Raw genomic sequence first — 17,473 nt, 5'->3', positions numbered from 1 at the left:
GCCTCGGGAGGCCGCTCCAGCCTCTGTCAACCATAGAGATGCGGCCCCAGCCAGCCCTGGCCGGGGAGGTGAGTGAGCCGCTGCGGGGCGGGAACTGAGAGGAAGGGCGCGTGCCGCGAGCCGGAGGCAAAAGTTTCTCAAGCCCCAGGACGAGAGTGGGCCTGGGCGGTGGGAACCCTCGGGAGGAGGTGTTGAAGGGAGCACGCCGAGGAGCGGGGCCCCGGCGCATCTCATCAGCTGCCCAGGCGCCTCAGCGGCGTCACCGCCCTGGACCGCGCCCGGTACCCGCTGGCTCTCCTCAGGACCGTGATCATGACGATGCTGCATCCCAAGCCTTTCGGGTTACAAAACGCCGTTCCCTTTCGCTGGCTCTTGTGATCCAGCTCCAGCCTGACGATGAGGACGTTGTCATCGACTCCACTTTACAGATAGGAAAGCTGAGGCCCAGAAAAGCGAAGCGACTGTATCTGTCGAAGGCCACTCGGTAGGCCAGAGCCCCAAGGCAGGTGGGAATCAGGGTTCCTTGGTCCCTAGATCGGGATTCGTTGTTTCGCAAGGCCTTCTCTCTGCCTTAATTTGTCCTTTCTCTTCTTTGCTCCTGCCCCAAAGACAAGCACATTTCTTCTCTCGTGTCCACCTGTCTCCCACCTCACTCCACCTTCCCACGGGTGAAGGTTCTCAGTCCAGACGGCGCCGCGCTCTCCTGGGCTCCCCCTGAGGCCATGTATGGCCGAGCTTGAAGATTCCTAGAGCAGCGATAATATTCAGTAAGTGGAGGCTGCGGTTTCTAGCGAATCTCTCTGACTGCGGAAGTGCTCTTCCCTGCCACATTCTGAATCCTTGTGATCCGATGTTTTGAGCTGAGGGGGTTCTGGAGAATAGGGAATATCTGGTTTCACTTTGTTTCTTTTCTTTTTTAAATCTTATCTGCAACATGGTCCTTACTCGACCTCCGTGACTTAATTTAATGAAGTGATTACTGTCATTCTTAATTACTAATTATTCAGCTTAAACTCATTTTAACCATATATAAAAGGACATGCAACTTGATTGCTTTTCGTTTCTCATTTGTGTTCTAGTGTTCAGTTTGATGCTATAGTCAGTTAATGAGTTTGAAATTTCTCCAGATGTGTTACTTTATATGTGAGAAATCACTGCTTTGGTATCTTGATGTAAGATACCTAGCTTTACTCTGATGCAACTTCGTGTTTACAGTTCTTCACTAGACTCCTCTTATTGTCCGACTTGCACGGATTGTTGGTGGTTTGTGTGGTTCAGAGACCTGTTGAGGGGAGAGGTAGAATATGAGTCTGGAGAGGTCATTAGGGGCCAGATCATGAAGGAAGGGCCTTATACCCACACTGAGGGATAGTGAGATCGTCTAATACTAAGAGGGAAAGGGACCTCTGAAATCCATTGGCCCCACACAGTTTTGTTGCGGATAACACAACTGAAAATCCAGATTGCTTAATGATTTGACCAAGGTCATCTGCTAGCAAGAAACATAACCTTCAGTCTGTCATATATTGGCTCTAAAACTTGTTGGCTCTCTCCTAATATTGACCCTATTATCATTTTTATGCTTTTTGTTATGAACACAGGCATAGAAAGAAAGCTTCTGTTTAAGTTAATACGGTGTGGCATGCTGTCATGAAAGGAAATGCCTGAGTGGGTGGGCACTGGGCTGTGTACCTGCACCAACTGGGAAGAAAGCAAGCGCTCTAACTATGTTTTGTTTTTCTTCTGTTTGGCTTATCAGCATTTAAAAGGCCACAGAACACAAGTTGGTGGTGATGACAGACCCTATGTTGGACTCACAGCCAGCCAACAGCACTGGGGAGATGGATGGACTATGCCCTGAGCTATTGCTGATCCCCCCGCCTCTCTCTAACCGTGGAATCCTGGGGCCTGTCCAGAGCCCCTGTCCTTCTGGGGACTCCACACCTTTGCCTGCTGACCCAGGCTGCTTGCTGGTAGAGGCGACAGCAACTGAAGAGGGCCCTGGGAACATGGAGATCATTGTGGAAACAGTAGCTGGAACCTTGTCTCCAGGTGCTCCTGGAGACACCCCAGGTACAAACATAGTTGCTTGCAGTCCAGTGTGACAAGCAGTCCTAAGGTTTTGTCTGTGCTATTTTTTATTCTTCCGTATGAATATGATGAAAACACAGGGAAGCATCCTGTTTTTATACTTAGAGATGTTGTAATTTGGTTTGCAGTTGGTGCATGTTGACTGAAGTTTGCCAAAGTGGTGCACAATCCTGGACCAAGCTTTTGGCAGAGGCTGTCCCTGTGAGAGCTTCAAGTCTTCCAGGCAGTAATCCAGAGGGAAGACTTTTCTGATACTTCTACCCAATCCTGGCTTGTCCTTACTCTTACAGACCTTGGGGATTCTTTCCTTCATATTGACCCTCTCACCCAAGAACTGCAGCCAGGGCTTAGGCAAAAGGCCCAGCCTGTCTCTACCACCCTGAGCTTGGCAGGGCATTCCAGAAGTAATCTGGTATTTCCCTGCCCTAGTTTCTTGTGCGTAACATACTTCAACCATCCAGGGCTTATTTAGAGTAGGGGTTGAGCAATTTTATTTATCCTAGGAGAAAGATTCTTCCTTTTATTCTTCTCATATCCACAACCTTTTATTTTTAGAAAACTTCCCTGTTTTTTAACTGTCATCCTCTAGCTACAGTTGTCACTCCTTCCCTTGGCAGTGTAATATAGTGGCAAAGAATACTGGGAAAGATTAGCTAATTTGACTATTTACAATATTTCTAAACTTCTGTGTGGTGAAAGAAATTAAAAAAAAAAAAAAAAAAGCCTGGAAAAAATATTTGCAGTGTACAATTGATGTTTCAGTTAATGATGGACCACATATATGACAGTGGTCCCGTAAGATTATAATGGCTATACCATATAGCCTAGGTGTGTGGTAGGCCATACCATTTAGGTTTACATAAGTATAGTCTGATGTTCATACAATGATGAAATTGCCTAATGAAGCATTTCTCAGAATGCATCCCCATCATTAAGCTGATCCGTGATTATAAGAAGTAGTTAATATCTGTAAGATTTGGAGAGCTCCACAATAAGAAAAATAGTAAAAAAAAAAAAAAAAAAATTGGAAAAGAAGTCTCCATGTGATTCACTAAAGAAGAAATAAAAATAGTCAGTAACCATATGTAAGGACACTTAATCTCATTAGCACAAATAAATTCCAGTTAAAAATAACTGTGAGGTGCCACTTTTGTTTCTCAACCTTGGCAAAAAAGTAAACATTTTTTATAATACCTAGTGTTGATGAGGCTGTGAGGAGACACTATCTTATAGCTTATAGAGAATAAAAATTAGTATAATCTTTAGAAGGTCAATTTAGCTACATACCAAACTTTACAATATGCATACTCTGTCCCAGTAATTCCACTTTTGGAATCTATCTGATAGAAAGAATACACATGCACAAGGAGAAAGGGATAAGGATGTGTAGAGCAGCTCTATTTGCAATGGTTGGAAACAACCCAAATATCCATTAGTAAGGGCAGAATTTATTCATGCTCTAAAATGCCATTAACTGAACCAAAAAAAAGAAATAGATTTAAATCTACTCATAGATAAAAATATTTTTCTTTGATATATAATAAGTGGTGGGGTGGGGGAAGCAAATTGCAGAACGGTGACTAATAAAAAGGCATAAAAGGATACAGATCAAATCGTATGTGTGAGCGTGAGTGGTGGTTATTCTTTCTCTTTATACTTCTATATCATTTGAATTGTTGCACTGGACTTTTTTTTTTTTTTTTTTTAAGATGACCGGTAAGGGGATCTCAACCCTTGACTTGGTGCTGTCAGCACCACGCTCAGCCAGTGAGCGAACCGGCCATCTGTATATAGGATCCGAACCTGTGGCCTTGGTGTTATCAGCACCGCACTCTCCTGAGTGAGCCACAGGCCGGCCCTTGCACTGGACTTTTTTTAAACAAACAAAAAAAGAAAAAGGACCAGCAGAATAAAGGTAGGACAAACCTGGGTGTCAGTCATGGTTCTACCACTAATAAGCATGGTGGCCTTAACCTCATAAAATCCCAGGTCCCTCTTCTCATAGGGTTATTAGAGGACCAAATGAGTGTTTCCTAAGCCTTTCTTTGTCAAGGTCCTGCCCATTGCTTCAAAAATAGCAGCAATTATTATGGAGGTAATTTGTCTCTTCTCAGAAAGGATGTTCTCCATTTATGAATTCCTGTATCTTTGAAGAGCTCTTTACAGAATTTGAAAGTAACAGTTTGTCATTTATATTGCAAATATCCCTGGTTTGTTATTTTCTTCTTTTGGAAGTTTCTGTTTGGGCAAAATATATTGCCTTTTCTTAATGCTTTCTAGATTTGATTAATGTTTGTTCTTTCATTTAACAGATGTTTATTAAGCACCTGTCTTGTGCTAAGTATTGTGCTAGATACTAGGAATCCAAACACATGTGCCACATAGATTGTCCCTGACCTTATGGGGCTTATAAACCAGGTGCAGTCCATATGCACTCCAAAAATATTAAAAGATTGACCTATATTTTCTACTAGTAACTAGCTCCTATGAATCTCGTTCCATCTGATTCTATGCCTTTCTCTGTCGGTCCTCTGCCTGCAGGTGTCCTGGTAAAGGTGGTGGAGGTGTACTTCTGTGAGCGCTGTGAACAGAGCTTTGCAGAGCCCACTCTGCTGGCCTTGCACCAGTGCACTGAGACCCATATACAGCCTGTGCAGGGCCTCTCTAATCACCTGTGCTCTGCAGAGCTGCCCCCCAGCAACCTCACCCTCCCTGATCCTCTGCAGGGCCAGAGCCCTCCAGATAGCCCCCTGCCATGCCCTGTGTGTAGACAGGAGTTTGCCCAACCCCAGGCCCTGAAGAGCCACTTCAAGATTCACCGGGCCACTCCTGACACCTTCTCCTGCCCAGAATCTGGATGTGTATTCTCTGCTAAAGATCGCAAGGGTCTGCAGCACCACCTGAGGCAGACCCACAGAGCAATTCCTATGCCCTGTTCTTTTCGGGGCTGTCCTCTGCTTTTCGGGAGCCAGCAGGGCATGGAGCTGCATCGGCAGGCCCATTACCCTTTCCACTGCAGCCTTTGCAGCTTCATGGGCTCCAACGTCAAACTCTTCCGGCAGCATCAGCGGAGCCATGGGGCTGGGACACAAGGAGAACTTTCTGCCATTCAGGGCCTGCCATCCCAGGAGCTGTTGCCAGGTATGAGGCCGGGGACCCAGCAGTCTCACACCTAGAACATAGCCACAGTCAATCTTATAGGAGAGCCAGTTGTTTCCAGTGCCATGAATGTGCATGAGTATAAGGGAATCTAGATAGTGACTTAGGAAGAAGGAATTACTAGATGACATGGGAAAGCATCTAGGAACCTTGAATCAGTCAGAATATATGGGACAAAAGAAGTCTTTGTCCTCAAGAATGAATGAAATTTGGCTTAGGTTACATGTGGCTTTAACCATTATTCTCTACTGGTCCATTTCAGAACTTTCTGAGGGCAAAAGTAAAAATGCCCATTAGTGGCTGTAGCCATTGGTAGAATGCCTGTAGACTCCCTTTTATAGTAAGTGGGATTGGGGGAGTGGGCAGGAGAAGCTGGAGTTATTATTTTTTAATTAGCATATTCATTGTTACAAATCATACTTATTCTTTATGCCCCTTATCCAATCTCTCCCCTTCCCCCTCCCCTCTCTCATAACCATAGATTTGTTCTCTCCATCTAACAAATAAACTGTTCCTCTGTTGTTTTGTTGCCCAGATGATCTGTCCAGTACTCAGACAGGTGTGATCAGGTCCTCCCCTGTTATCGTAAATCAGATGCTTCTTCTATTACTCTGGAGTGTGCTTTGTAGAGAGAGGACCTCTTCTTTTTTTTTTTTTTTTGGTCTCCGCTGGTGCCTTTCCTTGTGTCATCGCAGTTGAGAGTCTGGCATGCCATCTGCAGGGTGGCTGTGACTGCAGCTATAGAGACCAGCCGCTTTTGTGGCAGCCATGGCAATTGCAGTGGCCATGTTGGGCTACCCATGTGAAAATGGTATTTTGGGTCTGCTCTTTAGGTTGCGTTTAGGTTCGGCTTCCCCCAGCTCCATGCCTCAGCTTGCCTAGTTGCAGCTGGGTTGGGCTTCCCCCCAGCTCCACGCTGGAATTATTTTAAAAGAAACCTGCAGGGGGATGGTGCTTTACAGATTCTTACTCCTTTTGGTGTCAAAGAAAAAGAGGAGCAGAGCAGGAAGAAATAGAGAAAAGAAACCAGGAGAAGCCAAGATTCCGATGAGAGTACTTGGCTTGCTAAGACTCACTTGTGCTCTGATGCCTGAAGAGAGGACCTTTCTCCTGGGAACTAGTTATACATCTTTGCCTTACTTAGGCAGGTGCCTCTGTTGAGGGATAGAAGGGATGGATTTGAGGGAGCAAGGTGTGACCTTGAATTGCTGAGTTGGTTTCTCAGTGGAACACTTTAGAGATCAGGATATATTCACCTGTACTGAGCCATCAGTACAGGTGAACATTAGCCTGGGGACCTAAGCTAGGAAAGTACAGTCTACCATTCTCCACTTCTCAGCTTCTTACCCCCACTTCAATGACCTCAAAGCTCTTACCTTTTAAGGGGTCTTAGGTTGGTGTTATCTGAGGTTTGATCTGCTTTAGACTAGAGCATTGTTGACAGCTTAACTCCTGGTCTTCCTATTCCTGTCTTGAGTAGGAATAAGTTTATTTACTTAAAACCCAAGATTCCCTTATACTAAAAGGGGAGAAGGATAATTCTAGCCAATAAATGGGAAAGTACGAGCATTCAGTGCTATCATTGGCTCCTGTAGACTTTATTAAGTTTTATGTGTCTCCAGCTCCCAAACTTCCTCCAGGAGAGGGAGAACCTTCAGAGGAAGTAAGTACAACCTTGCCTGGGCAGGAGTCAGCTGAAGAGGAGGACTTAGATGAAGAAGAGGAGAGTGGCACCCAAAAGGACTCCCAGAAAGCCCTGAATAAAGGCCAACAGGCTCAGCAGTTGGAAGGTATTGACATCATGAGGCTTGAAGCTTTTAGTGGTCGGGAAGAATGGATAGTGGGCATTGAGGCTCTAGGGTTTGGTTTTCTGAGCTTTGGTTCAGATCCTTCCATTCTTTCTGTTCCACCTTGACTCAAAAGTCAAAGTCTAGTGGGAAAATGATAAATGGGTAAAGACTCAAGTAACACAGGGTAGGAGTAAATAGCATTTGCTCTTCTGGGCTGGTTTTCCTCAGGCAGAAAGCTCTTTTACAGAGAAGGAGGATGTGGTGTTCATAGTATCATGCCAGAGGTTATTGATGGTCTGCAGCCTTTTTTGTCTGGCTTTGAACCCCTAAGATTTTTTTCTGAATTCTTGCATCCTGGTTTTCTACCTCAATAGAACATTTGAAACCCATCCCACTGGGAGCATGTTTACTGTCAAGTGAATAGGAAAGATCTGATTGTATTCATTATTAACTCTATTATCTAGAGCCCACTGAACCAATGTTTGGAAGTAAGAGTACTTTACCTTCTTCCTTTCTGCTCACTCCCTTTGGGTCTCTTTTCCTTCTAACCAACCCTGCTGACCTTTCTGCCTGCCCCCGTAGAACAAGGGCAAGAAGAACAAGAATGATCCATCTAGATTGTTCTTTTGAGCAACTCTAAACAAAGGCTCAGGAAGAGTTGATAGCTGGGTGAAGCCCTTCAAACAGTCCATAGCAAGATCTGAGGAGTCCTTGTGATTTTGTCTCTCTTAATATTTGACTTTCTCATCTCTTAGAGATTACAATGTTTGAGTCCCTATTATTTGGTTTCCGGGAAGGAAAGGCCATACAGTATTTGTGTTTGGGCAAATTGTGGTTCCCATTGTCTGGCCAACCCCTGACCTATTTAAGAATCTCGCTCTTAACCATCTCTGCATTCCCTCCTCCAGGGGATGTGGCTTCTGGCACTGAGTCCCTGTTCAAAACCCACATGTGTCCAGAGTGCAAGCGCTGCTTTAAGAAGCGGACCCATCTGGTGGAGCACCTACATCTCCACTTTCCAGACCCCAGCCTCCAGTGCCCCAACTGCCAGAAGTTCTTCACCAGTAAGAGCAAGCTCAAGACCCATCTGTTGCGGGAGCTGGGTGAGAAGGCCCACCGCTGCCCACTGTGCCACTACAGTGCAGTGGAGAGGAATGCACTCAACCGCCACATGGCCAGCATGCACGAGGACATTTCCAACTTCTACTCAGACACCTATGCCTGTCCTGTCTGCCGTGAAGAATTCCGCCTTAGCCAGGCCCTCAAGGAGCACCTCAAGAGCCACACAGCAGCAGCTGCAGCAGAGCCAGTACCCCTTTGCTGCTTTCAGGAGGACTGCAGCTATGCAGCACCGGATCGCAAGGCCTTTGTAAAGCACCTGAAGGAGACCCATGGGGTGCGGGCTGTGGAGTGCCGCCATCACTCGTGTCCCATGCTCTTTGCCACAGCTGAAGCCATGGAGGCCCACCACAAGAGCCACTATGCCTTCCACTGCCCCCACTGTGACTTTGCCTGCTCTAACAAGCATCTGTTCCGCAAACACAAGAAGCAGGGTCATGCTGGCAGTGAAGAGCTGCGCTGCACCTTTTGCCCCTTTGCCACCTTCAACCCAGTGGCCTACCAGGACCATGTAGGAAAGATGCATGCTCATGAGAAGATCCACCAGTGCCATGAGTGCAGCTTTGCCACTGCCCATAAGAGGGTGCTCATCCGACACATGCTGCTGCATACCGGTGAGTACTGTGTTAATAATGATGGTGATGATGATGGCTAACATGAGCTTTTACTGTGTACCAAACATCCCATGAAGGGCTTTGCATACATTGTCTCATTTGACCTAGAATTCCTAGAGATAGATCTAGTATTCTGAGTTTATAAATGAACCCTAAGTAAGTGTCATTCAGTTAGTAAAGTGTGGGCTGGGATTTGAATCCAGACAGTCTGATTCCAGAGCCTGTGCTGTAACTATCATACTGTAGTGTCTCTCCCTTAAGCCCCTGTCCAGTTCTGCCCACCCCTAGACAGGCTTGCGGGGGCCAACACTAAGCCTATTAGAATGAAGAAACCCAGACCAGGACAGATACCTTCCTTTGCAATTCAAGTTTTGGGATGTGCTGTGAGAGACAGGTAGTGAGAAGACTGAGCCATACATACAGATTATGGGCATCCATGACGCTGAAACAATATCACCTCCAGTGACCTGAAAGTTGTAGATTTTTCAGCTCAGACTTTTAATTGGTTACCAGCGTTATTGGTGCTTTAGGTGATAACCAAATCAGGCTTCCTGCTTACAGCATCATCCCATCTGTGATCTCTATGTAAGCATCAGTGGATTGACAGGATATTAAATTTTTCATTGAAGACTAGTTTGAAATGACAATTTTTAGGCAGCTTGGGGCAAAGCCATCGTTGTTCTTGTTGAACAGTTCATTTCTGTACATTTCAGTCACAAAATCTCATGTTTTCTCATGCCTTTCCTAAAACCTTATTTCTAATTATAGTGCTTTACAGTTTACAGAGTTCTTTCACATATATTATCACATTTAATCCATAATAACAATCTTGTAAGCAAGGCTAAAGATGAGAAAAGAGACAAACTCTGAGAAGTTAATTTAGACCTACTGTAAGATCATATAGCTAGCGCCAGAACCAGAACCAGAATTGCACATTGTTTGCCTTTCACCATAGGGAAGGGGGCTGGGTGGGCAGGCAGGGATAACACGGAGGAGTCCTGAAGGAACCCACATGGCCCCCAGCTTTAGTGACAGGTCTTGACCAACTACATGGACAGCTTATCCTTAAATTCTCACTGGGCACCACAGATGACTTTGGGACATGTATCTCATTTAATCTTCATAAAAACCATATGAGATTAGTATTTTTCTTGCCCCCTTTCTTGAGACAAGGAAACCAAGACTGCCCAAAGCCACACAGTGGTAAGCTGAGATTTGAACCACCACTTAACATCTTTATGCTTTCTTTGTGCCTCTGTTTCCTCATCTGTAAAATGAGGGTGATAATAGCACCTGCCTCATAGGAATGTTATAAAGATTTAATGAAAGGAGACATTTTTATTTTTTTTAACTTTAAATTTTTTTTTTTTTTTTGCAGCTGGCCTGTCTGGGGATCTAAACCCTTGACCATTATAACACACTCTACCAACTGAGCTAACCAGCCAGCCCTAAGAGGAGGAATTTTTAGAAAGTGGTCAGAAAATTGCACATAATGAGCACTATATAAATCATGGCTATTAATATTTTTATTAATATTTTGGATTCCAGAATCAGAGATCAAATTTCTTTCTACTGCCTAATTTCTTTCTCCTTCTCTTCCAGAAAACTGAAAGGAATTGGGCTAAGTTAGTGCCAATAAGCTGTAAAACAAATCGAGCACTTTCTTCCCATCTTCATTGGTATAGGAGTCAGGAGAGTAGTTGTTTAAGGGCTGTGAAGCAGCCTCGATTAGTGAAGTTTTTAAAATCTCAGGTAGCACATGAAGCTTTTGTTCCTGCCTGGCATCAGGGCAAACTTGCTGGAGGAAATGGTCAGTTTACTCACTCAGTTTGTGTCTGATCTATGTTCTCTCCTCTCTCATCCCTACCCCCATATAAGGCGAGAAACCTCACAAGTGTGAGCTGTGTGACTTCACTTGCCGAGATGTGAGCTACCTATCCAAGCACATGCTGACCCACTCCAACACCAAGGATTACATGTGCACTGAATGTGGCTATGTCACCAAGTGGAAGCACTACCTCAGTGTGCACATGCGAAAACACGCAGGGGACCTCAGGTATGAACACACACATGCATCCATCCCTATCCCAAGAACTTCTGGCCCCATTGCTTTCTCTAGTCCCTGGAGAGTCTCCTAACACCCTTCTGTGTTCTCACCATCTCAGCTCCATTGCCTACTGGCTTCTATGTCTGTGGCCCAGTCTGCATGGTAAGAGCTTTCTGGGCTCAGGGAAGGGAGTATAGGCCTAGAGACTAAGGTGTCACTTGAGTTGTCAGAGTCCAGTCCTGGAAAAGTGGATAGACTCTATACTTATGGCCCTAATCCTGGCCACTTCCAAATCCAGGCAAGTTCTCCTGTGACCTGTGGGCACAGCTGGCTAGGGGGTTTCTTTATACTTTTATGCCTCCATGGGAGAATGAGAATTAGGCACAGAACCTGCCCCATGGAGCTGTAGCCATATCAGCTTCTTAGAAGTCCACAGTGGGTCATGCTGATTCACGATTACTTTCCTTTAGGAAGCAATATAGAGTAGGGGTTAGAACACAGGCCCTGAAGCTTGGCTGTCTCTGTCCCTCACTTCTTTTGTAACCAACCTTAAACAAGTTATCAACTTCGGTACCTTAGTCTCCTCACTTACAAAGCAGAGATACCTATTTCATAGGATAGTGGAAAAGAGGGTTAAATTAGATGATGCGTGTACAATACTGAATGTAGAGCCTGAACCACAGTAAATATTTATTCAGTGACTGTCAGTTGTTATGATTGATTTGTCATTGTTATTACCTCCCCTTTTCTCACCTTGCCAGATACCAGTGCAACCAGTGCTCCTATCGCTGCCACCGGGCTGATCAGCTGAGCAGCCACAAGCTGCGACACCAGGGCAAGTCCCTGATGTGTGAGGTGTGTGCTTTCGCCTGCAAGCGGAAGTATGAGCTGCAGAAGCACATGGCTTCCCAGCACCACCCTGGCATGTCAGCCCCTCTCTACCCCTGCCACTACTGCAGCTACCAGAGCCGCCACAAGCAGGCTCTGCTGAACCACGAGAACCGCAAGCATACCCACCTCCACGAGTTCCACTGTGGCCTCTGTGACTACCGCACTTTCAGCAACAACACCCTTTTCTTCCACAAGCGCAAGGCCCATGGCTACATGCCTGGGGACCAGGACTGGCAGCTTCGTTATGCCAGCCAGGAGCCAGAGGGGGCCAGGCAGTGCCTGACACTCCCACCAGACTCAGAGCCCTCAAGCCAGCTGACTGCTCAGCCTGAGGGGCGAGGCTATGACCCTGGGACTGTGGTGGACCCCAACTTGGACCAGGACCTGCCAGAGACAAGTGAGGAGGTCAGCACTGTGAGACAGGATAGCAGTGAGGCTCCCCATGGAGATGACCTGAGTGGTAGCTCCAGCCCAGCAGAGGTAGAGGAGGGCAGTTGCACATTACACCTAGAAGCCCTGGGAGTTGAGCTGGAACCTGTGGCTGAGCCACCTCTTGAAGAGATTACTGAAGCAGCCCCTATGGAGTTCAGGCCCTTGAATCCCTCAGAGCCCCTGGGATTGGAAGGGCCAGTGCTGTCCAGCTTTGAAGGTATTGGGACTTCTGGCTTGTGTGCTGAAGAAGAGCCCATTCTGGAGAAGCCAGTCCCTGAGCATTCCAGAAACTCTCCATCCTCAGAGGAGGCCCCAAACAGCTGGGTAGGAACCTTTGAGGCATCTCCACCCACTGAGACAGCACCCTTGCGCCAGTTCCCTGAGTCAGAGTCATTACTCAAGGCCTTAAGGAAACAGGACAAAGAACAAGCAGAAGCATTGGTCCTGGAGGGGCGGGTGCAGATGGTAGTGATCCAGGGAGAAGGGCGAGCCTTTCGCTGCCCCCACTGCCCTTTTATCACTCGACGGGAGAAGGCCCTTAATCAGCACTCCAGGACTGGGTGCCAGGGCCGCCGAGAGCCCCTGCTGTGCCCTGAGTGTGGAGCTGTCTTCAAGCAACAACGTGGCCTCAGCACCCACCTGCTGAAGAAGTGCCCTGTTCTGCTCAGAAAGAACAAGGGCTTGTCCAGACCAGATTCTCCCATCCCTCTGCATCCTCTGCTCTCGAGCATCCAGGCCTCAGAGGGCACAGAAGGTGGGAAGCCTCTCCCTGCACCATTAGATGTAGAGCTACTGCTTCCAAAAGATGCTGCTTCTGAGCTTTCCAGGGAGCCAGAAGAAATAGAGGAGCCTCTTGCCACATCCTCCAGCTCCCCAGTCCCTCCTACAGGAAACTCCTCACCCACAGAGACCGCTGAAAAGTTCTACTTTGAGCAGGGCAAGTTTCACTGCAACTTGTGCACATTCCTTTGTTCTCGGCTGTCCTCTATTACCTCTCATGTGGCTGAAGGCTGCCGGGGGGGACGTGGACGGGGAGGAAAGCGAGGGACCCCCCAGACTCAGCCTGATGTGTCCTCCTTGAGCAATGGGGACTCTGCTCCCCTGAGCAGTGGGAATACAGAGCCCAGCCCTGGTAATGGAGACACAGCTCTGGATGAAAAGCAGAAGGGGGCTCGCTTCTCCTGCCCCACATGTCCCTTTAGCTGCCAGCAGGAACGGGCTCTCAGGACCCACCAGACCCGGGGCTGTCCCCTTGAGGGGCCTGGAGAGCTGCACTGTGACCTCTGCCCATTTACTGCTCCTGCTGCTGCTGCCCTGAGGCTCCACCAGAAGCGGAGGCACCCCACTGCAGCCCCAGTCCGTGGTCCCCGGCCCCCTCTGCAGTGTGGGGACTGTGGCTTCACCTGTAAACAGAGCCGTTGCCTGCAGCAGCACCGGAGGCTCAAGCATGAGGGGGTGAAGCCACATCAGTGCCCTTTCTGTGACTTTTCCACAACCAGAAGGTACCGGTTAGAGGCTCACCAGTCTCGACACACAGGTGTTGGCCGCATCCCCTGTAGCTCCTGCCCACAGACATTTGGTACCAACTCGAAACTGCGCTTGCACCGGCTAAGGGTACATGACAAAACACCCACCCACTTCTGTCCACTCTGTGACTACAGTGGCTATCTTCGCCACGATATCACTCGCCATGTTAACAGCTGCCACCAGGGCACTCCAGCCTTTGCCTGTTCCCAGTGTGAGGCCCAGTTCAGCTCAGAGACAGCACTTAAGCAACACGCTCTGCGCCGACACCCCGAGCCTACCAACCCTGTCCCTGGCTCTCCTGCAGAGGCCACTGAGAACCCCCTGCACTGTTCCCGCTGTGGGTTGCTGTGCCCCAGCCCTGCCAGCCTGCGAGGACACACCCGTAAACAGCACCCACGGCTTGAGTGTGGGGCCTGCCAAGAGGCTTTCCCTAGCCGGCCAGCACTGGATGAGCACCGCAGGCAGCAGCATTTTAGCCACCGCTGCCAGCTCTGTGACTTTGCTGCCCGGGAGCGGGTGGGCCTGGTGAAGCACTACCTGGAACAGCATGAAGAGACTTCAGCAGCAGCAGCAGCCTCAGATGGAGATGTTGGTCAGCCCCCTCTGCACTGCCCCTTTTGTGACTTTGCATGCCGTCATCAGTTGGTGCTAGATCATCATGTTAAAGGGCATGGGGGCACTCGGCTCTACAAGTGTACTGACTGTGCTTACAGCACTAAGAACCGGCAGAAGATCACCTGGCATAGCCGCATCCACACTGGGGAAAAGCCTTACCACTGTCACCTCTGCCCCTATGCCTGTGCTGACCCCTCTCGCCTCAAGGTAAGGTCAGGGGCCATGGGGCAGGGAGTGGTAGAAGTGCAGGCTCCGGAGTTAACTACCTAGGTTCTCTAATTCTAATTCTTCCAAATATTAGTTCTGTGACTTGGGGCCAGTTCCTTAGCTTCTCCAAGCCTCAGATTCCTCATCTGTAAAAAAGGAGATAATACTTACCAACTCCATAGGGTGGTTGTAAAGATAAAATTCCATAATATATGCTTGCCATGTGATCAAGGTGTATAATAGGTTAGGGACAATGTGTTTAATAATAATAACAGCTAACATTTATTGAGCACCTACATTATGCTCTGCACTGTGATTTTAATCCTTTCAGAAATATGAGCTATGGATACTTTTACTATTCCCCATTCTACAGATTAGTAAACTGAGAATTTGGGGTTAGGTCACCCAAGGACACAGCTAGTAAGTGGCAGAGCTGAGATACTCAGGCCAGACCTAGAGAGAGATTGAATGGGTTAGGCTACTATCAAAGTGACCAGACTGGGGGACCCCATTGGTAAGGGGAGTATGGATAGGATGGGAGAAGGGGAAAGGGTTAGCTGCCAGCAGTTTCTCCACCTACTTGCCCCTACTTCCACATCCTGTGAGTACCAAGGGGTGCATATTTTCTGCTTTTTGCTCATCCCTCTTCCAGTACCATATGCGGATCCACAAGGAGGAACGGAAGTACCTGTGCCCTGAGTGTGGCTATAAGTGCAAGTGGGTCAACCAGCTCAAGTACCACATGACTAAGCACACAGGTAAGTCTGCATGATTTTGAGAGGCCTAAAGGGTTCCCCCATTCCCTAGTAAATCTAACCTCATTGCAGTGGTGTATGTCCTTGCTCAGATTCAGGACTGATATCAGTTTCATGTTGGGGGTAGGAGGTAGGCTGGGAGAGTATGTACCAGAGTGACTCTCCAACCCACTGAAGACCTATCAGAATCAGAAGAGGGGTAAACGTGACAGCCTGGGTATGTACACTTAGCAAAAGCTTCCCCAGTGATTGTGGTACATGGTCACTCACCCCCCCATTGTGAACCCCCAACTCAAACTTGAATGACTGAGGGCAGGTCTACCTGATTCCTACATTGACATGATGGAACTATCATGGATAAGGAGGACAAAGTGGAGGGTTCCCTGATCTAATTAGTCCTTTTCTTCTCTCTGGGTATGGAATCTACAAACTATGGGGTCTCCCCAAAGGGTTAATGACTGTGTGCCTTTGATTATTGCATATGGTCCCCCATATGTGGAAAAATTGATCAGATGCATTTCAAGGCCCTCTGCTTCTATGAATGCTGCTTCTTTCATCCTCTACCTCTTTTCTTGTAAGCATTTTCTTTTGCTTTTTGAGTTGAACAAGGAATTGTGTTTAAAGGGATTCTTAAATGCCTTGAGTATCCTATGACCAAAAAAGGGTTGGAATTTCCCATTTGGAAACCCTACCGTATTCAAGTATTCATTACTATCAGGTGGTTAGTTGGTAAGAGGTCCAGTTAGTTATCAGCATCCATTGGGCACCCATGTACACAAGGAGCTGTGTTGGGAGAAGGGCACAGAAATGTCAGACATGACTGGAACATTCCAAAGATATGGTCATTAGTCAGCTTTCTGCTTGTTCTTTATATCCCAGGATCACAGCGATTCGTATGGCCCACTGAATCTTGTTCCATCCCCCTTCAATGGTGATTTGTTCCCTGTCTTATAGGGCTAAAGCCATACCAGTGTCCTGAGTGTGAGTACTGTACCAACCGGGCCGATGCACTGCGTGTGCACCAGGAAACACGGCACCGGGAAGCACGGGCCTTCATGTGTGAGCAATGCGGCAAGGCCTTCAAGACGCGCTTCCTGCTGCGCACCCACCTTCGCAAGCACAGCGAGGCCAAACCCTATGTGTGCAATGTATGCCACCGTGCTTTCCGCTGGGCTGCTGGCCTGCGCCATCATGCCCTCACCCACACCGACCGGCACCCCTTCTTCTGCCGCCTTTGTAGCTACAAGGCCAAGCAGAAATTCCAGGTGGTCAAGCATGTGCGCAGGCACCACCCTGACCAGGCTGACCCAAACCAGGGCGTGGGCAAAGACCCCACAACTCCCACAGTGCACTTGCATGATGTGCAGCTGGAGGATCCCGGCCCTCCTGCTCCTGCTGCTCCCCCAACTGGACCTGAGGGCTGAGAGCATACCCCACCTCCTGGACAAGAGGAGGGTGTGGTCCAAATGTGCAAACTGGAACCAGAACTAGCCTGAGGAGCTCAGGGCCTAAGGAAGGATTGGCTTTAGGGTATCAAGGCGACTGGAACCCTCCTGGGACTCTAGTTCTTTGAAATTAATGGCTTTATAAAAGGGACATGGACCACCATGTTGATATCTTGTTGACGCACACTTTGTTTTTAACCTGTGAGTTCCCAGTTTCTTCACCATCACTCCACTAAAGTCTCTGGCTATAACATTTTGGTTTTACCCACCCTATCTTCTCTTTCCTTCTTGCTGTGTCAAGTCCTGTTTTCTTTCAGCATCTTCGAAATAATTGTATCCCGGCATGTGCTGTTGTGCTTAATGTTCTATAAAGTATGTTAAACAGAGAATGATTACTAGCTTACACACTCGTCCAAATCCCTGTCTTAACATTTCCACGCTATCACCTTGATCTGCCCTCTCCCTTCTTAGACCTCTGCCTCTCCTTTGTCTCCTTTCATCTTCACTTAGTGATTGATTCTGAAATAGGCCCAGCTCTGTCTTCTCTCTGCCTTGGCCCTTGCCCTGCTCCCTACTTTTAAGCCTCTTTGAATACCTGTAGAGGGAGGATTGCCACCCATGAAACCTCCCCCTGGATGCATCTTTAATTCAACATCAGTCCTCAGACTGGCTCAGCAGCTGCACTAAGAAGTTAAAGCACAGGAATACTGTGAAAGGGCAATGATTGGGGAGGTAAATCTCTAACTTAGAATTCTGTGAGTGTTTCACAGCATAATTCTAT

The 17,473-nt window shown here is 47.6% G+C and overlaps 1 protein-coding gene across 1 annotated transcript; it reads left to right on the top strand.

Moving 5' to 3' along the window:
* Nucleotides 1–72: 72 nt before the first annotated feature.
* On the top strand, nt 73–17,081 carry ZNF142 (zinc finger protein 142). Its single transcript, XM_063111233.1, has 10 exons — nt 73–484; nt 610–767; nt 1,760–2,073; nt 4,633–5,232; nt 6,873–7,040; nt 7,949–8,773; nt 10,652–10,829; nt 11,582–14,492; nt 15,145–15,250; nt 16,202–17,081. Exons 3-10 carry the CDS (start codon nt 1,794–1,796, stop codon nt 16,669–16,671), a joined length of 5,538 nt encoding a protein of 1,845 aa, XP_062967303.1. The 5' UTR covers nt 73–484; nt 610–767; nt 1,760–1,793; the 3' UTR covers nt 16,672–17,081.
* Nucleotides 17,082–17,473: the final 392 nt, after the last annotated feature.

This window comes from Cynocephalus volans, chromosome 1 (assembly GCF_027409185.1).
Source record: "Cynocephalus volans isolate mCynVol1 chromosome 1, mCynVol1.pri, whole genome shotgun sequence".
Lineage (NCBI taxonomy): Eukaryota > Metazoa > Chordata > Mammalia > Dermoptera > Cynocephalidae > Cynocephalus > Cynocephalus volans.
Note: the sequence above shows the minus strand (reverse complement) of the source record. Positions and strands in the feature narration are given on the sequence as shown.